A 21291-nucleotide genomic window follows, 5' to 3' on the forward strand; every position below is an offset into this window, starting at 1 on the left:
TTCAACTTGTATAAAATCTCTAACGGTTTCGAAGGTAGTTGGGATATCCAAACCAGGTGCGCTACTGTCGTCATGTTTTTTTGTGGCTGAGTTCGACAGAATTGACAGCAATTATACCTCTACCCACCCACTGAGACGTCCAAAAAATTGTTTCAAAATCGTTCAACACGGGTCCAACGGTGGACGTTTGTTGAACGGTTATTTGGACGTTGTTCGAATTGGTCCAACGAACGTCCTTCATTGGACAATTTTGAAACCAACCGTTCTTAGAGGGCAGTCAAACTAGTTCGGAACCGGTTCGGTCTTCCAGCATGAATTCCAGCTCAAATGCATCAACCGATAGAGTCGGAATCGGTTGTTTTCTTTGAGTAAGATTCCATACTGAATCCATTCAGGATTTCGAACCGGCTCCGGAATGGATTTGACGGATAGTTGGGATAGGTTGGTGCGGCGGCGCTAGTGTTTATCGTATATTAATTCAAATGTTTACACACGTTTTATAAATATTTTTGTTCGGTCATGGATGTCTGTTCTCTGTGCTAAGTTTGTCGAAATCGGTTCAGCCATCTCTGAGAAAAATGAGTGACATTTTTGGTCACATACACACACAGACGTACATACACACACATACATACATACACACAGACATTTGCCGAACTCGACGAACTGAATCGAATGGTACATGTCACTCGGCCCTCCGGGCCTCCGTTAAAAAGTCGGTTTTCAGAGCAATTGCAATACCTTTCTATTAAGAAAGGCAAAAAAACATGACAGTCGCGCACCTGGTTTGGATATCCCAACTGCCTTCGAAACCGTTAGAGTTTTTACACAAGTTGAATACTGAAGATGGACGTCTGTTCTCTGTGCTTAGATGTCCGCACTATAAAATACGCTCTTCCCGCTACAACACATCCAGAATAAGATTCGGAATTTGAGCTGATTTATGTTGGAATTCCAGTACGAATGCAACAACCCATACTGGATGAACCGGTTGTTACAATTGCGGTGAAATTCAAAGAAACAACTGTCAAAACGACAGAGACAGAGAGCTGCGAGAGATAGTTTCAACTTTCCTCTTAGTGGGAACTAATCGGTAGAATATATGGGTGCAAATAGTTTTTTTTAGATTTTATTAGAAAAAATATGAATAAGTATCTAAATAAACTTCTTCAAACTGTTCCCAGCCATAAGCAGCACTGCGGAGAGCGTCCTGGGATACGTACAGAGGAGTTGACGGAACGATTGGTTCGATGGCGAGCGCCAAGAGATATTGGCCAAGCAGAATGTAGCACGCGCAGCGATGTTGCTTCAAGCCACTCGTCAGAACGTGGAGTCATACCGACGGAAGCGAAAACAGCAGACTCGTCTTTTTCAGGACAAAAAGCGCCGCCTGGAAGAGTCTGAGAGAGAGGAGATGGAGCTGCTGTATCGCTCTCAGGATTCATTCTTCAACAAGCTGAATGACTCTCGCAACGGTTTTGTGCCGCGGGCTGAAATGTGTAGAAACAAGGAAGGTGGCATCTTGACGGACGAACGTGAGGTGGTCGAAAGGTGGAGGCAGTACTACAATGAACATCTGAATGGTGCGCAGGCGGACAATCGGGCGTTCGAGGAGGACGATTATGTCAGTGTCGCAGCTGACGGGGATGTACCAGCGCCCACTATGAATGAAGTTAATGAGGCTATTCAACAGCTCAAGAACAACAAGGCAGCTGGTAAGGATGGTCTAGGAGCGGAACACTTCAAGGTGGATCCGGAGAAACTGACGGAATGTATGCACCGAATAATCGAAAGAATCTGGGACAAGGAAAAGCTACCGGAGGAGTGGAAGGAAGGGGTCATCACCCCGATATACAAGAAAGGCGACAAATTGGACTGTGAAAGCTACAGTGCGATCACAGTGACAAATGCCGCTTACAAAGTGCTATCCCAGATTCTGTTCCGGCGCCTATCACCCCTGGTAAATGGATTTGTCGGGAGTTATCAGGCCGGTTTCATCAAAGGCAGATCAACAAACGACCAAATCTTTACTATACGGCAAATCCTCCAAAAATGCCGTGAATACCAGATCCCGACACATCACCTGTTCATCGACTTTAAAGCCGCCTATGACCTGGCTGTGGACCAAGTGGAGCAAAACCTGGCGAGTATCGGGCACCTGAGAGGTTGGAGGCAAGCAGCAACTGACCGAGTGACGTGGCGGAATATTGTGGAACGGATTAAATCATGATAATATGATGTAGAATCACGAAATATAATATAAATATAAACTGTCCCCATGATTTTTTCTGCTTCAAATGTGTATATAGTTTACAACTGTATTATAGTTTCTCCAAAACCCCAACTTTTAACGTCTTTCCCATTCATTTTAATTCATGTTAGCTACCACCAGAGCAGCACCATCTCTTAAATATTTTCATGAAGGTATTTCCACAGAGAACAGACATCCATAAACGAATAAATATATTAATAAAACGTGTGTAAACATTTGAATTAATATACGATAAACACTAGCGCCGCCACACCAACCTATCCCAACTATCCGTCAAATCCATTCCGGAACCGGTTCGAAATCCTGAATGGATTCAGAAGGGAATCTTGCTCAAAGAAAACAACCGATTCCGTCTCTATCGTTTGATGCATATGAGCTGGAATTCAAGCTGGAAGTCCGAACCGGTTCCGGACTAGTTTGACTGGGTAGAGGAATAATCGCTGTTAATTCTGTCAAACTCAGCCACAAAAAAAAAACATGACGACAGTAGCGCACCTGGTTTGGATATCCTAACTACCTTCGAAACCGTTAGAGATTTTACACAAGTTGAATGCTTAAGATGGACGTCTGTTCTCTGTGGGCCAGTGATGCCAGAACATTCCCGTGCCTTTAACCACAGAGAACAGACATCCATCTTAACCGATGCTGCTGACTTTTATCCAGAATCGAGCAAGAAATGTACGGCCACATCTTTGTCAGATGTTTTGCTCGATTCGTTGGACCAATTTGGACAACGTCCAAAAAACCGTTCAACGAACGTCCATCATTGGACCCGTGTTGAACGATTTTGAAACAATTTTTTGGACGTCTCAGTGGGCTAGCTCAACTAACCCGACAGGATACGCGCAGAAATCTGACAGGGCTGCCAAACCAAGACTTACAGAAATCTAGCAGAGTGGTTTCTGCCAGAAAATTTGCTCACTGGGTGTACGGTCAAGATCTCTGTACGCTTCCTGTCACATCTTTGTCAGATGTTTTGCTCGATTCGTGCTAAATTCTACCAGGTAGAAATTGCCAGGATCTTTGCACGATTTATTTCCGAGTTATGCCGGGGTTTTGTTCGGTCCCTCTCAATATTTTCCAGAAAACGCGTCAATATTTGCCAGAAACAGCATGCGCGCAGAAATCTGACAGGGCTGCCAAACCAAGACTTACAGAAATCTAGCAGAGCGGTCTCTGCCAGAAAATTTGCTCACTGGGCAGCCTCAGTGGACATTCAGAAATTCGAACCGGTTCCGGAATGGGTTTAACAGGGTGTATGCTTCAGGAATTAGGCAATCCATGAGACGTTTGTTTGACAATTCAGCGGTGGGTTCTGTCAACAAGTCTACTCCTGCGAACAGAAAAACTCGTCCGACAAACAACTTTCGTTAGTCCGATGCGTTTGATGTTGGATCGAATCAACGATATTGTCGGACGTCGCACCCCTCGGAGTAACGTCAGAATAAGTAAACAAGAAATAATCAGCTGATCAGAAACGTCTCAGAAACGTCAACGCCTAATTCCTGAAGCCACCCTGTTAAACCCATTCCGGAACCGGTTCGAATTTCTGAATGTCCACTGAGGCTGCCCAGTGAGCAAATTTTCTGGCAGAGACCGCTCTGCTAGATTTCTGTAAGTCTTGGTTTGGCAGCCCTGTCAGATTTCTGCGCGTATCCTGTTCGGTTAGTTGAGCTAGGGCGAACTCGGTTTCGCTGGCGTTTTCTGGCAAATTTTGATAGGAACCGAGCTAAACCCTGGCATAACTCGGACATAAACTGTGCAAAGATCCTGGCAATTCCTACATGGTAGAATTTAGCACGAATCGAGCAAAACATCTGACAAAGATGTGGCAGGAAGCGTGCAGAGATCTTGGCCTTACATTTCTGGCTCGATTCTGGATAATAATGAGCAGCATCGGTTGGTTTAACCGCTTCTGTCAGAAACGGTTGTTGCATTTGAGCGAATTCGTTGCCAGAATTCTTGCACAAATCGCGCAAAATGCTCGCAGAAACTTTGCCAGCATCAATTTCGCTTTGCTCAACTTTTGCGAAATTTTCTGCTTGCCACGCTGACCGGGTGTTCGCAACGCCGATGTATTCTGTATGGCCCAGTAAAGTTCAGCCGGAAATGAACTGGAATTCTGGCTGGTTCCAGTTCGTAATCCGGCTCCAGTGACACAACCGATTCTAACTTGAATCGGTTGTGTCACTGGAGCCGGAATACGAACTGGAACTAGCCAGAAATCCGGTTCATTTCTGGCTGAGCGTAACTGGGGGGCTGTTCTATTTTACATCACCGACTAAAACAGATCGATCGAGATTTTTTCATTAGTATGTGTGACGACTGACAGCAGAAAAAACAATATGTGTAACATAAGTGACAAACAATAAAAAAAAACAAATAAACAAAATTTAGAACAGATGCCTTGGACCCGACCCGTTTTGAACGATTTTGAAACAATTTTTTGGACGTCTCAGTGGGTGACTCCATTCAGAAATCGAAACCGGTTCCGGAATGAGTTTAACTGGGGAAGACCACACAATTGTTGCAAACTCGTTCAACAACGGGTTCAACGATGGACATCTGTTTAACAGTTATTTGGACGTCGTCCAACGCAGGCTCAACGAACGTCCGTCATTGGACGATTCTGAAACCAACAGTTTTTAGGGGGCAGTTTCTTTCACTTCTGCTCGAAAATAAAAAAAATGGAAAACTGGTGAACAGAACTACAGAAAAGACAACACATGGTCGGTGTTGTCAGACCGGACTAAGTAACAAAATATTGATTTCGAGAAAAACGAGTTTAAAGTTTGAATCACAGCATCTTTTACATTTTGATTGTAAATTAATTTTTGCCATAATTCTTGTTTATTGTTACATATTTCAAATCTGGCAAAAGTCGAATGTAGCTGACGATATTTTTTATCCAGTGCTATTATTATCTCATTTTTTGATGTTTTGCGACTTAGTCCGGTCTGACTTAACACCGACCACATCAAAATCAATTGTTGCGTCTGAGCTGGAACTCAAAAAGAAATTATTCAGAATTACAAATTTCAAATACTTTGACCGGAACTCGTTTAAATACATCCTACAATTTCGTGTGGCTGATACACTTCAGAAGTTCAAAATGACACCCAGTCATAGACAGAATAGTAAAGTTTTCAATGCTTTAAACAAATGTTAAAAAATCAAGTATATCGTCGTTGACTCAGAAGAAGAAAAAAACAGTTTAACGAGTTCATCATTGACAATTATTCAAGCTCACCCCTGTCCAATTTATAATTGCTCTTCATCCATAGGAGGTTACTGGAAGCGTACATTTTAGTAGACCAGTCTCAAGAGCCGCAGCCGGAGAAGTTCGCCGAGCTGGGTAATCTATTGAGAGCTGATGTGCGGCCACAAGTGAACGCCCACTCCGCGCAGTATAGAATCAATAATGAGTTTATAATTGATGCGTAATTTAGTAACTTGTTCAAGGTTATGACAGAACTTGAAACTACATGCGAATCAGATTTTTCTCAAAGATCAGCTTAAAAAGTATCTCATATGAAAATTTATTAGAGGAAGTCGGCAATGTGGTGTCATTATTTATTGTCAGTAAAAGACTTATTTCGTTTTGTGAGGTAATAGTGATTGTTAGAGAAATTTGATTCGATAAAAGTAGGTTCTAGACTAAAATGGTATCAAGATTCACTTTCAAATTGTTTAAAAAGGCGTATATAAGAATTTGTGTCGATTCCTCTGAGCAACCCAATTCATAAATTACGCAATCCTTATAACATGAAGGGAACCCCATTCAATGAAGTTACAATTTAATTAGCATGCCATAATTGAATTACATCAGCTGACATCGATAATTCTACATGTTTCGTGCGTTACAATACATACTTTTACACACAAATCAATGATAGATATTTTACTTATCCGAAAAAAATCCTTGCAGCTATTCACTGGTCTCAATACGATGAACTAGAACACCAATAGTAATCAACAAACCCGTGTCATTTTGATCGCGTTTTACGCTTGAGCGTCCTTGATGAAACGCACCGGATCACTTCCGGGGTAGTCTTCCTTTCACCTGCCACACAACCACCAAATATCACTGATCAGGGGGACTAAGTTTTGCACTTTCGCACATTCACCGCGCACTGATTGCGCAACCGGCACGACTCACGCCACTTTAAAAAAAACTCTCAACAGGAGTTTCGGACACCACCACCACCACCACAGGAAGGAACGCCAGATCCTCGAGAACCGTTACCGCACGGATCGACACTCGGCGGACTAATAAGTTGGATTTCCAGCAATGACCATCAAATAAGCTGCTCCAGTTTGGGGCGAACGGTGCCTGGTCTAGGTAGCAGAAGGGCCTCTAATCTAATTATCTCCCCTATGTACATTCCGTTCAGACCGTTGTTGACAGACTCGCTTTGGTGGACATTTTTCTGTCGCACTGTCTTACGGTGGACTGAGGTCTCCCCGTCGTGCGTCGTATCGCATATGTTGTGTATGGCAGTTCTCATCGTGTCGTCAGGTTTTGTGCAGATGATGGTACAAATTACGGTAGGTACATACGCTGTCGGTCGATTCCCGAATGGATTGGTTGTGGTGTGTCTGGATTAAAATTTTTCTCCGACGGAAGTCCAACAAGTTGCGTAGTGTCGGGACTTCTTTTTTTCCTTACACTATAGTTGTACGGCTTGTGTAATTCGATCTGTCTGTTCAGAGTGTAGTTATACAGAACTACAGAAGCAGAACATAGACCATATCGCCATTCCACACATGCGCCCAATTTGCGATTCAGTATGGATATAAATTGGAAGAAAAGTTGTAAATAAATTAGTTTTGACCTATATGATCCGGTAATTAATTAATAGAAGACGATGCATGTACAAGAAATGCGCAGTCGGGTGTCGAGCAGCGTAAAGTATTAGAGCACTTCTGGTTTATAGCTCATATCTAATGCGTGCGTAGCGAATGATAAACTAAACCACGATAAACTAAGCTTGTGACATAACATATTCTAGAGTAGTGAGCTCTTTTATTCAAATCATCAATTCCGACATGTTAACAATTAATACATTTTTGCACGGTCCGTTGTTCGCATTGTTAAGCTTAGACTTTCAGTTAGTTACGTGAAATGGTTTCGAAAATCAATAGCTAAACCGACTAAATCCGAAAACTGGAGCGAAACAGTGGAAACAAATTCCAACGATGGTAGCTGCTAAATAGAATGGTGTAACTCGAGATTCATCCACGTGGGTCAGTCACATTCAATATAGTAGTAGATCTAAGCACTTGAACAAGCTGTTGATGAGCTAGTGCAGGGTCATGCTGAAGGTTGAAGGCGGTTCAAAAAATGACCCTTTTCCTGTTGGAGTTTAAAACATGAACTTATATATTCCTTAGCAGAAATGAAATGGAACAGTGGACATTGTTGTGCTACGACAGAGTTTTGTGTAGATTGGCAAGCTCTTTTAATTTTTAAGCTCTAGTCGTTTTTCTCTGATTACAAGTATTTTGTTCGACGCAAAATAGATTGAAAATGACTATGAGATTAAATGTAGAGAACAAATCACCAATGCACTGGTATCGAGCCTGCATCATTTTTGTATTTTAGTGAAATGCGCTGCCATTTAGCAATCGAGTCGGAACCCAGAAACGAAATTTCTTGCATTAATTGATCGATCACTTTTGCAAGATTCTTTTACATTTTATGAAGCCATAACACCTTGAACTTTTGCAGTATGATCGTGGCTTCCAACTATTGAACTCGTAGAGCATCAACAAATTTATCATTATCTGATTATTGACAAATAATGAATAAAAAATCAGAAGCAGAAATTCGTATGTCTTCGTTTTTCCACAAAAAATTGTCAAATATTGCTTGATTTTCTGCCGAATCCAGGAGAAAGTCCCCTTAAGCAATTTATGGTTCATACGCCGGCTCCTTTTTCCATCTTCGATCTGCACACAGCTGTAGATTGTTTGCAAAAGCTGGCAAAACACTACCCAGTTACCGAACCCTCTGGTAGAAGCCGTTTTACCAGGTTTCTGTCAGTTCTTGGTTTAGCACCCAGCACATCTCATTGGGCTTGGCAAATTTCAATTGTCCTATCATGGATAATGAGACTCGTGTGAATGCAGAACTCCGGCAGCTTTCTCTGGGCGTCTTTTTTCATTGCTCGTCGTAAATTCGACGCGCTTGACGAAGTTATAAAATAGGGGATGTCAAAGTTTGCCAAAAATAGAAGATTTGGTATGCAATTTGCTCGTGTGAAAAGCGTAACGCTCGGGAGAACCGGTACGGGCAGCGGGCAGGTGTACTTGTAAGAAAGCCTCCAATAGCATCTATGCCCACTTCTCAGGGCCGGCGGATAGCGTGGGTAGTATGGGTAGTACTACCAAAGACAAATAATAAAGACGTAAATCGTATGAAGAAAGTTTTAAAAAATTGTGGCTCATTTTACAATTTGATTCCGGTCCCTTCAGATTTGACCACACTCACCGCTTGATGGCGCTCCAGTTTGAAGTTCCTTTTGAGAGTGTCTGAGAAAAAGAAAAACATCAACGCAGGCCTTGGTGCATGCAAATAAATCAAAACAAATGGTATTGTAAGCATCGGAAAGATATGGTCTGAACCTGTATTTAAAACCTAGAAAAAAATCACTCTAAAATCACAGAGAACAGACGTCCATCTTCAGCATTCAACTTGTGTAAAATCTCTAACGGTTTCGAAGGTAGTTTGGATTTTTTTCGTGGCTGAGTGCGACAGAATTGACAGCGGTTATTCCTCTACCCAGTCAAACTAATCCGGAACCGATTCGGACTTCCAGCATGAATTCCAGCTCAAATGCGTCAACCGATAGAGTCGGAATCGGTTGTTTTCTTTGAGCTAGATTCCATGCTGAATCCATCCAGGATTTCGAACCGGTTCCGGAATCGATTTGACAGATAGTTGGGATAGGTTGGTGTGGCGGCGCTAGTGTTTATCGTATATTAATTCAAATGTTTACACACGTTTTTTAAATATTTTTGTTCGATCATGGATGTCTGTTCTCTGTGGCAACATGTTACAGGATATTACGATACTACCCACCCCATTTCAATAAAATGAATATTGTTAAGAAAGGTCTAGTTCGCAATGACAGGCCATTGCTGGTTCGCGGTGACAGTTACGTTTTTCACTTTGCACGTCCCGTCCCGCAGGTAAAAACCAATCCAGAACCGGTTCGATTCCGAATAGAATACAGCTCAAATGCAATCGATCGATTCCGCCCTCTAAGAACGGTTGGTTTCAAAATCGTCCAATGAAGGACATTCGTTGGACCAATTTGGACAACGTCCAAATAACCGTTCAACAAACGCCCATCGTTGGACCCGTGTTGAACGATTTTGAAACAATTTTTTGGACGTCTCAGTGGGTTTGCATTGGCTTTCCTCTTGTACTTCCCCTCTCAAAACCCTCATGCTCGTTTGGCTGCACTTTTTGCCAGTCCGTTTGGCTGCAATTTTTGACACTTCGCTAGTCTGTGTATAAAGTGTCTGTAATTCCGACTTAATCCGTTTTGAAATCGATTGATGAAATCGGTCCAAAAAATTGTTTCAAAATCGTTCAATACGGATCCAACGATGGACGTCTGTTGAACGGTTATTCGGACGTCGTCCAACGCACGGCTCAAAGAAAGGAGGCTTGTTATTCCGCGAATTGACAGTTTTCGGTGACGTCAGAGAAATCGTTTAAATAAACAAACGGATTTCTCGAAAGTTGTTAATTGACAATATTTGAGCTCTTACGGTGGGAAAAATAGTGTGCAATGGATTTTTGACGTAAATTACGCCATAATTACACTAGACACAGTGGATAATCAGTGCATCTATGTGATTATTAGCGTAAATCGGGAATTTGGATGCATGCCATAGAAAACATATCCCACCGTAATTTTCTGATCATAGCAAAGGTTTTGGACATCCGCATAGCTTCCTTGTGATTTACCAGGTGCCGATCATTCGTTAGCAGCAAACAATATATGAATTTCATGTAATTGTTTTCGCCGACGATTTCTATGACGCGCTCTCGTCAAATGTTTACACTCTAACGAGCTAGCTTAGTATATGTAAGCCGTGGTCCAACGAACGTCCTTTATTTGACGATTTTGAAACCAACCGTTCTTAGGGGGCTACCCAGTCACCAATTTTTTTGGCAGAGAACGTTCTGCCAGATTTTTGTAAGGCTTGGCTTAGCAGCCTTGTCAGATTTCTGCGCGCATCCTGTCGGGTTTGCTGAACTAGGGCGAACTCGGTTTCGCTCGCGTTTTCTGGAAAATTCTGACAGGAACCGAGCAAAACCCTTGCACAACTCGGAAATAAACCGTGCAAAGATCCTGGCAATTCCTACCTGTTCGAATTTCAGCACGAATCGAGCAATCCATCAGACGAAGTTATGACAGGAAGCGTACAGAAATGACCGTACATTTCTGGCTGGATTCTGAGTAAAAGCAGCCGTTGTTGCATTTAAGCGAATTTTCTGCCAGAATTCTCACACAAATCGCGCAAAAGGCTAGCAGATATTCTGTCAGTATCAGTTTCGCTTTATACTCAACTGCTGCTAACTTTCTGCCAGGGCACGGTGACTCAGCCATACTGGATCCATTCAGATTTCTGAACTGGTTCCGGAATGGTTTGACTGGGTAGAGCCAGTAAAGTTCAGCCGGAAAATTAGTCGGAATTCTGGCTGCTTGTAGTTAGCAATTAGAATCTGTTATATCATACGACCCAATGAGACGTCCAAAAAATTGTTTCAAAATCGTTCAACACGGGTCCAACGATGGACGTTCGTTGAACGGTTATTTGGACGTTGTCCAAATTGGTCCAACGAACATCCTTCATTGGACGATTTTGAAACCAACCGTTCTTAGAGGGGAGCCGGAATACTAACTCGAACCAGGAGGGTATAATTATGCCGGCCAGTTTGAAATCTCTATTGAGTTGAGAATCCCAAAAAAGTGTTTCAAAATCGTTCAACACGGGTTCAACTTCTATTGAACGGTTATTTGGACGTCTTTCAAGGTTGGTCCAACGAATGTCCTTTATTGGACGATTTTGAAACCAACTTTTCTTAGTGGGAGGCGAACTTATTCACTTTTCACCAAATTTTCTGGCAGAGACCGCTCTGCTAGATTTCTGTCAGTCTTGGTTTGGCAGCCCTGTCAGATTTCTGCGCGTTTCCTGTTGGGTTAGTTGAGCTAGGTCGAACTCGGTTTCGCTCGCGTTTTCTGACAAATTTTGACATGAACCGAGCAAAACCCTGGCATAACTCGGACATAAACTGTGCAAAGATCCTGGCAATTCCTACCTGGTACAATTTAGCACGAATCGAGCAAAACATCTGGCAAAGATGTGGCAGGAAGCGTGCAGAGATCTTGGCCGTACATTTCTGACTGGATTCTGGATAAAAGTGAGCAGCATCGGTTGGTTTAACTGCTTCTGTCAGAAACGGTGGTTGCATTTGAGCGAATTCGTTGCCAGAATTATCGCACAAATCGCGCAAAATGCTCACAGAAACTCAGCCAACATTAATTTCGCTTTGCTCAACTTTTGCTAACTTTCTGCTTGCCACGCTGACCGGGATCGGTTGGTTTAACCGCTTCCCGGTCAGCGTGGCAAGCAGAATGTTAGCAAAAGTTGAACATAGCGAAATTGATGCTGGCTGAGTTTCTGCGAGCATTTTGCGCGATTTGTGCGATAATTCTGGCAACGAATTCGCTCAAATGCAACCACCGTTTCTGACAGAAGCGGTTAAACCAACCGATGCTGCTCAGTTTTATCCCGTATCCAGCCAGGAATGTATGGCCAAGATCTCTGTACGGTTCCTGTCACATCTTTGTCAGATGTTTTGCTCGATTCGTGCTAAATTGTACCAGGTAGGAATTGCCAGGATCTTCACATCGGCACAGTTTATGTCAGAGTAATGCCAGGGTTTTGCTCGGTTCCTGTCAAAATTTGCCAGAAAACGCAAGCGAAATCGAGTTCACCCTAGCTCAACTAACCCGACAGGATACGCGCAGAAATCTGACAGGGCTGCCAAACCAAGACTTACAGAAATCTAGCAGAGCGGCCTCTGCCAGAAAATTTGCTCACTGGGCCAAAATTATTCGATTAACGGATAATCGATTATTTGCATCTCAGACGTCCGTCTTCAGCATTCAACTGGTGTAAAAATCTAACGGTTTCGAAGGTAGTTGGGATATCCAAACCAGGTGCGCTACTGTCGTTATGTTTTTTTTTCGTGGCTGAGTTCGACTGAATTGACAGCGGTTATTCCTCTACCCAGTCAAACTAGTCCGGAACCGGTTCGGACTTCCAGTATGAATTCCAGCTCAAATGCATGAATCGAAAGAGTCGGAATCGGTTGTTTTCTTTGAGCAAGATTCCATACTGAATCCATTCAGGATTTCGAACCGGTTCCGGAATGGATTTGACGGATAGTTGGGATAAGTTAGTTTGGCGGCGCTATTGTTTATCGTATATTAATTCAAATGTTTACACACTTTTTTTTAAATATTTTTGTTCGATCATGGATGTTTGTTCTCTGTGTGCTGCCTATGATGTATCCGAAAATGTGAAACAATGCGTTTGCTTCAGACTTATCCATCAAGAGCAGTTGATCGGCGCGTTCTGAGATATCAACAACGATAGAACTCTTTACGCTGAACTCTTGTTGCTGAGCAGCTCGATGTTTACGGTCTTCTATGGTTTTTTCGTCAATTTGCTCAATGAATGCGGTCAGAAAGACGCCACATCCTTATCGTATGAACTCCCTTTGATTGTTTGCATACATTGTGCAACAGTTATTGTTCGTAAGTGGCCCCGAAACTGAATTGGTGTAGGTCTTCGCAGTTTCATACGCATAATAGAAAATAAGTTTTCGAGACAATATACAGCTCTGTAAAATCATACCCAGTTAAGCTCAGCCAGAAATGAATCGGAATTCCGGCTGGTTCCAGTTCGTATTCCGGCTCCAGTGACACAACCGATTCTAGTTAGAATCGGTTGTGTCACTGGAGCCGAAATGCGAACTGGAACCAGCCAGAATTCCAGTTCATTTCCGGCTGAACTTTACTGGGTAATTGCTAAACAATGAATTCTGCAGTCAAATGACAGCACTGATGGACATGACAAGTGAGGCTTGCCATGGTTTCCATCTTTTCCAACCTGTAGAAATTACAATCAACAATAATATTAAATATGGTAAATATAATCAGTACAGTTTCGAACATACTTTGATGTCCCCAAATAGTTTGATCATTATTTCAAGATATTGTAATGCATCTGTACTCGATTGTTTGAGAGGGGTTTCTGTGGATTTTATCGTCATGAGCTCATACCATTTCGACAGATCATTAATAAAAGCAACAGTGGTGTTCAATGTATGATTATTTGTTTGATCGGCCAGAACATAGAGCGCAGTGTCAACGTGATAGCTGCAGTACTTCGTAGAATTGCTGACCTTCATCTTATCGACATTCGACGTCTTAAGATTCTCAAAATCTACATCAGCAGGCCGCAAACGATGTGCTAACTTAAGATCTTGATTGTCCTCTGTAGCTACAAGAAGCGTCAGATGATCCCTATCTACCAATGATGATTTCAATCCTTGCCGTTGTTTATACCATTCTGGTACAGTTATGACACAATTAGCAAACCAACCGTTGACACAGCTTTTAAAAACATGTATCGGATCTGGTATGAATTCCAAATACCGATCTGGATCGAACGGGTGCACAACTGCATGATTCTCGTGGATATTTTCTTTTTTGGTACTAATACCGTAGTCATGCACCATAGTCTTACTGCAGGGGCCACAATCGCAGGTTACAAAATGTACTTGTAAACCGATACCTTGATACCAATGATTTCGTTAACTCTTGTGATTTGGCAACCTTTGGGAATCGAGTTACCGTAAAATTCATAAGCTATCACCTGTTTCCAGCGCACTGCAATTCCAACCAGCATGAATACCAGCCCATGGGTGGCAAGTTCATTGCTAGGAGGTAGCGTTATGTAACCAAAATATTTGTTATTTGAACAAAATTCAATCCAAAAAATAAGATGTAACCGTCATTACACTGAAAGGACATACCTGTATCGAAATGCAGTACATTAATTTCTCCAGCAGTGTTCGATAGCTAGGAAGAGCAACGTAAGGCAGTTGTCTAACAGCGTCGTACCCATTACCACTAGCAAAGCGTATTTTCAGTCCTTCAATGAATGTTTCATTGGACCATTGGACCGTCTTGACGCGTCCCGTTGGTACGTCAAGTTGATCTTTACGAAACAGCTTCTCCAGGGAATTAGATATTGGGGCTTTGTTTTCTCTTTCCAGGTACTTATATTTCCACGACAAAGTTTCCTTTTTCCATTGCCTTGCCTTCTGTTTCCACATTCTTTAATAACGTTACATTAATAAAGTATAATGAAATTAATGATTCAAATATTGTATCTACCTGAAACATCTACTGTGACTTTTGATGCGTTTCGGCGGCTGGAATTTCTGCTCTGTTTCGTAAATTGGAGGTGAAGTTAGTGGATCAAACACCGAGTTGCAATCGTCTTCGCTGTCTGGAGGATCGAACGATTTGAATCACGAGGAATCAGATTAGCGTAATTATGTTCCTTCAAGACTGGCGACGAGTACAACGGAAGATCTACGCAATTTGTCTCCATACAGTTCGTCATCATCTGAATCAAGATCTAAGCACGAGTATATTGACGGATCTATGCATTAATCTTCATCCGTAAAATGAGCCTAAAGATCTATTCAGACAATTTAATAAATACTTATATCAATGCTTTTAAAATACATACGCTACAAATTCTCGTGCTTTCATTAATTTCGAGATCGTCAATTCTTGTGAACTTCGCCCACTGTTCTTTCAAATCGGTATTCACCGGAAAATGATTAAAAGTTATCTCCGGATTTTTCGCTTTTCTACGACCGCAATTTTTTACCTTGCACTCATCGAAAATCAACAATGTTTGTTTAAAAAAAAGCCATGTTATTTCTTGAACTACACCAAGTAGTAGTGTGTGAATCGAAGAAGTAAGATATAATAAACAAAAATAAAGAATAAGAAAACACGAATCCGCAGGTCCCGTCCCAGGGTCCAACTAGCGGAGGTCCAACTAAAAAGCGGTCCAGTTAAAAAGTGTCACTACTGTATATATAACCCACTGAGAAGTCCAAAAAATTGTTTCAAAATCGTTCAACACGGGTCCAACGATGGACGTTCGTTGAACGGTTATTTGGACGATGTCCAAATTGGTCCAACGAACGTCCTTCATTGGACGATTTTGAAACCAACCGTTCTTAGAGGGAAATAATGTAGAACTACCGAACGGCGCTATTGCTCAGTAAAGTGCAGTCGGAAATGAGCCGGAATTCAAGCTGATTTCAGTTGGTATTCCAGCCTGGGTGGCCAGACCTACCGATTTATCGGTAGTCCTACCGATTTTGGTCTTCCCTACCGATTCACAGACGACCAAGGCAAAACTACCGATATTTTGTTATTCCTACCGAAAACTACCGATTTTTATTGATTTTGGACACATCCTACTCAACATTCATTTTTTGGGTTGGATTTGGTCTGAGATCTTTGTTGTCAGCATTTTACAATTCTATGTCAATACTACGTTTTTGGGACAACCTGGCATACCGATAACTACCGATAAACTTTTAGTGACCCTACCGATATTAAGGAATTCTATCTGGCCACCCTGATTCCAGCTCTACCCACTGAGACGTCCAAAAAATTGTTTCAAAATCGTTCAACACGGGTCCAACGATGGACGTTCGTTGAACGGTTATTTGGACGTTGTCCAAATTGGTCCAACGAACGTCCTTCATTGGACGATTTTGAAACCAACCGTTCTTAGAGGGTAGTGACACAACCGATTCCAGATAGAATCTGTTGTGTCACAGAAGCCGGAACACTAACTGGAACCAGCCGGAATTCCGACTCATTTCCGGCTGAATTTTACTGGTTGGATGTTGGACGCGTTCTTTTTGACCTGTTTTCAAAAAGAAATCACATCTTCACATCTGGCATCCCTCATAGCTAGGGAGCACTCCCACTGAGACGTCCAAAAAATTGTTTCAAAATCGTTCAACACGGGTCCAACGATGGACGTTCGTTGAACGGTTATTTGGACGATGTCAAAATTGGTCCAACGAATGTCCTTCATTGGACGATTTTGAAACCAACCGTTCTTAGAGGGCTGCTTCAACACTCGCACCACCTGCAGGAGTCTAGCTGAAACTCGAGTAAATCATCTATCTAGAATTGCCTGCATTTAGGCGCAACTGATTTAGGGTAAAATACATTTTTTGATCAATCAATTTAGTTTAATTCGAACTTCTGAAGAAAATGTTTTGTCCATTCGGAATTCTGTTCTGTTGCAGCTTGATCGAGTTGTTTGGGGAGGGATAGGGAAACATTTTCTGGCATCATTTGAAATAGAATTCTGGTTAACCGATTTTGGTTGAGTGTCGTCTAAACCCAGCTCAGCTGAAACTTGGTCACATTGTTCAATTCAGATTGATTTTAGTACTCCAATCATCCAATTTTCAGCCTTCCGCATCCTTCGCACTTGAGTCGGCTAAGTCGAAAACGATAAGTCGGAAGCTTCCGACTGGAATGAAAATGAACCCTGGCTGTATACTACCACCAGCTACCGGATTGTAGTAGGATCGCAATGTGATTTCGTCGTGATGCCTGAGTTCCGCCTGTAATTAGGCTCACGGGGGTTGTGTATCTGGAATCGGATGATGCATGTGAGCCGGAGTTGTAGTTCTGACAGAAAACGTTTCGTCCATCATTCAGGACTCCAAGCCGATGTCCGAATGGTTGACCGGGCATTGTATCGAACTATTTCGAAAGTGGTTTTGAACTGAATAAAATGCAAATGCCGAATAAATAATATTTAATATACTCCTAAAAATGCTAGCATTGCGATAATCAACATTAAGATTCAACAAAATTAGAGATGCTCGGTACACTTTTAGCTAGTGTATTAATGTAGTCAAATGTTTGGAGAATCAATTTATCGTCTATTCGATATATTGCCTCAAAGCCTCGATGCAGAATGCACACATACGGAACATGACAATCGACCAAAAATTTAGCAAACAATATTGCACTTTCGTGCGACGTACTCAAGATGACGGGAATCTTGTTCCGTAGATATTGTTCCAGTTTCGGCACATTCAACACTTCTAGCCGTGTTTCTTTTAGCGCAACCGAACTGAACGGAATGTTTACACTGTTTTCGATTGCCACCTTCTTATGTTCCAGGTTGCTTCGCAGATCCAAAACTGCCACGTTGCTCGGACGATCTCTCAGCAATCTAATCAAATCGTAAACGCTGATGCGGGGGTAAAGCTCAGTTTGTACCTCACCGTGGTCTTCATCCGAGTATTTGAGATCCTAAAGTAAAAAGAGCATGAAATTATCAAATAAAGTTGATGAAGCAGGCGCAGTTTACAAATTCCGTTGGTTCCTCTTCGTGCATTGCAAATTTGCGGTACGTTATGCTTCTAGGTGTAAATTGATACATAGATTCCGAATCATTCACGCACGTTTCCATTACGATATCTGGTAAATCGCTGAACAGTAGTATGCATTCGTTAAACCCTGATTTTAGGAGCGTGTTTTTAAGTTGCTTTAGGATTGCGATACCGATAAACAACGGGTACGAATTGTCTCCTAGTATAAGCTTATCCCAAAGATGAAAAATCTTATGAAGCGGGAAAACATCTGAAATAATACAAACGAAAATTATCATAGATATCGCCTAAACTAACTATTAAACCTTACGACTGAACATGGTTAGAAACCATGGAATAGCGTACAGCTCCGGAATAAAATTGATCCCATGAAGGTGCTTCGCCAAAACAGGTTCGTGGAAAAATATCAACTGGAAAAATTTCACCAAATACTCCTTGATAATCGAAGAGTTGTCCTTCAAGAAAAACAAGTGCAGATACTTTGGAATAAACTTGTAAAGACTGAGAAACGCTCGCTCTTCATTGTTGAAGTTCAGATACAGAAACGGAGCCGTTAGTGAGTCCAAACCCTGCCAGTAGACATACTGCGGATGGGCGGTAACCCAAGCCTTGAGAAGCCTTTTCAGCTTCGTGTGTCCCTCCTGAGACGAAAGTAACTCGTTGTACTGATGACAACGAGGAATATCAACTTCAATTTGCCGATCCGTATGGGTGGGGGTACACTTGTCCAACTGTTCGTAGAGACCATTTTCCACTACTCCAAGCAGACAGGCCCATACGTGACCACGGAACGGAGGAGGAATGTCCTTGCTGGCAAAACTCTTCAGTAGATCCTGAGTGTACGGGTATCCTTGGAGTAGCGTTTTCAGCAACATGATACGATAAAACTGGTAAACGGTATCACGCTCACGGATCACCAACGGTAGATCGGTTTTGAAGATTGGAGACTCCAGATAGGCGTTGGTGGTGTAAATCAATGGTAGGTAGTCCTCCTCGGGGATTTTTGATAGTCGTTCCAGTAGAATGTTGAAGTTAAGATATATTATGCGGCAGTCATGGAGGAAGCTCTGGCTTTTGGGTGGAGAAATCGATTTTCCGTTCAGAAGTACCAAGCTGAAATATAAACAGATTGTTTTCACGTATGGAAACAAATAAAGTTTGACTATAAGTTTGAAGAGAATGGACCTACTTTGGAATGGACAGTATAGGAGCTTCGCTTCTGACCAGTCCCTCTTTCTTCAGTTCTTGCTGCACATCTCCACCGGCCAGCTGCCAGAGATAGTATATTTCAGATAAATTGCCACAATGTTTCTCTAGTAAGGTTAATCCCGCTGGATCAAGCGAGCAGAATGTTTCGCCTCGCAGAAAATCGAAAGCTTCATCTTCTACAAGTTCCTGAGCCTGAGGACGTTTCCGAACTGATACAGTTAGGCATTCCTCGATGATACGCCGCAGGGCCGGATCTAACATTTGATACAATTCGAGCTGACCGTGCTCGCGAGCTAACTTTTCAAAAACGTTTGAAACCGCAGTCAGGCTGAGTATTTTTCGCACAATCTGTGACAATTTGAGTATGTCCCATAGTTTGCAACCAAGAGCCAACTCTGCTAAAATCATTCCAAGTGCCCAGACATCGCTTTTAAAGTTTCCTTTGGAACCTAGCAAGACTTCTGGTGCATGATATTTCAAATTACCAATCGGAAATGAGACATATTTCCCACTATCAGTCATATAATACAGTCCATAATTGTACAGTTTGACACTGAAATCTCTGCTAATGAGCACATTAACCGGCTCCAAATTCCGACACATAATATTCCTCTCATTCAGGTGGGCAACTGCCCTCAGAATCTGGTACCCAATTCGCATCAAAGTTTCCGGTTTATTATTCTCCCCGATGAACGTCTCCGTCAGAGGACTACCCGCGTATTCCTGCACAATAATAGTCCTCTCGTGTTTTCCCCGGACAACATCCAAATATTCACACAAATTCTCGTGCTTGAGCGTTTCCCCTTTCAACAGCTGCGCCCGGCCGTAGATTCCAATCGAATTCGGTGTCAACGGAAGTCCATTGCTACCGCAGCACTCATCGCTGGGGTGTGATTTGGCGAAAAACGTCGACACAGATATACGATAGTTCAGCTTGGCCGGTGCCATGACCAGTGAGTTACCACGGGAGAAGACACTGCTGCTACGGTTCTGTTCGTGCTGCTGATCGCCTGGGAAGGCTGTTACACGCATCACCGCGAACAGGATAAGCAAGGCAATATGTTTAAAATTAACAGTTCAAAACGCCCTTTTTTAGAAATTGCTAACGTTATCAATGAAAACTGGAGATATTATTTGTTGATGTTGTTGACATTCATGACAGCTACAGTCTTAGTTGAAGTTACACAATTATGTATAAAAATATGAAAATTATTAACCAGATCTATGCACGCTCATTCCCAATAACTCAAATTTGTTGTCGTAAAAGCGGGCGTTTTTATAGGGTAAATGGCACGCGTCGGGAAATAATTTCATTAGTAATGTTTGATATTTTTTAATCAAACTTGGAATTAAATGTATTTATAAGACCATACATAGCGTATGTGTGTACCTGTTTAGTGAAGGAAATGTTCTGTATTAGTCTTCGATAATATAGTTCTTTATGTGCCTCTCTTTTGTTCTGCTGAAAATTTTAAACATTGAATATATTCGGTCTACTCAATCGTTGAATGTATTATAGAAGTGTTCGCCAAAAAAATGCAAATAGTTCAGAACAGAATGTGTTGTTATTTCTTGACAAATAAATTTGTACAGTTTTAGTGATGCGTCAGAAGCAGGCGATTGAATGTTATATTTTTGATCCAATACGTCCAATGGATATTGCACAATTTGTCTATTAAATTCGAAGTCGCGTTGCTCCACTCAATGCTAAATCCATCCCGCGTTATCACTATGCTCTTCTGTTTGCACATCTTCTGGAAAAGACCACCAAAAGCATTGGAACTAAATCTAATTGAACAGATTCTTTAGTAGTACTGAGCTGGCTCGCAAGCACTCCATTAATCTGGAAAACATTTATGGACAATCGACTTCCAGATATTCAACAATTGGGTGATTGAATTAGAAAAAAAATCTTGTTTTATTACATACATCGATAAAGCTGATTTTCGTGATTGCAACAATGTTTTTCCCACCTCAGGAAACGTGAAAATAAAATTTAAATTTAATATAAAGAAATATGTTGACAGTCTGGATTTGACACTATCAGAAGCATTTGACATATCGAATTTCACGACAAATGATGCCCTGTCAGAAAAAATGATTATTCATTTTTTCCGACAGGGCATCATTTGTCGTTTTTCCGGTTTTACCGCAGGGTTATTTTTATTTGACATAAACACCAACCAAAGCATATAGTTTTTTTCATTTTGGGTGTTATCTAGATTGAGTTCTACAAGATGACGACACGAATGAACTAATG

The 21291-nt window shown here is 41.8% G+C and overlaps 2 protein-coding genes across 2 annotated transcripts in view; both read right to left on the reverse strand.

The window, feature by feature from the left end:
* Positions 1-6586, reverse strand: part of LOC131683655 (chaoptin) — a 179286-nt gene extending 172700 nt beyond the window's left edge. The window contains exon 1 of the mRNA XM_058965820.1: positions 6254-6586. Coding sequence (XP_058821803.1) covers positions 6254-6262 — 9 coding nt within the window. The 5' untranslated portion in view covers positions 6263-6586. The remainder of the gene's footprint in view (positions 1-6253) is intronic.
* Positions 6587-17224: 10638 nt separating this feature from the next.
* Positions 17225-20162, reverse strand: LOC131683665 (TBC domain-containing protein kinase-like protein). Its single transcript, XM_058965847.1, has 4 exons — positions 19012-20162; positions 18133-18935; positions 17801-18072; positions 17225-17742 (listed from the first exon to the last, which is right to left on the reverse strand). The coding sequence occupies exons 1-4, from the start codon at positions 20061-20063 to the stop codon at positions 17281-17283; spliced, it is 2589 nt and encodes an 862-aa protein (XP_058821830.1). The 5' UTR covers positions 20064-20162; the 3' UTR covers positions 17225-17280.
* Between the last annotated feature and the right edge of the window lie 1129 nt (positions 20163-21291).

This window comes from Topomyia yanbarensis, chromosome 1 (assembly GCF_030247195.1).
Source record: "Topomyia yanbarensis strain Yona2022 chromosome 1, ASM3024719v1, whole genome shotgun sequence".
NCBI classification, from domain to species: domain Eukaryota; kingdom Metazoa; phylum Arthropoda; class Insecta; order Diptera; family Culicidae; genus Topomyia; species Topomyia yanbarensis.

Bases quoted from the DNA above. Each gene is read 5' to 3' on its own strand.
- LOC131683665 (XM_058965847.1), bottom strand. From the start codon at position 20,063: ATGCGTGTAACAGCCTTCCCAGGCGATCAGCAGCACGAACAGAACCGT. The intron at 18,073-18,132 runs GTAAGGTTTAAT...GTATTATTTCAG, and splicing joins GTTTCTAACCATGTTCAGTC to ATGTTTTCCCGCTTCATAAG. The intron at 17,743-17,800 runs GTAAACTGCGCC...TTTTTACTTTAG, and splicing joins AAGAGGAACCAACGGAATTT to GATCTCAAATACTCGGATGA.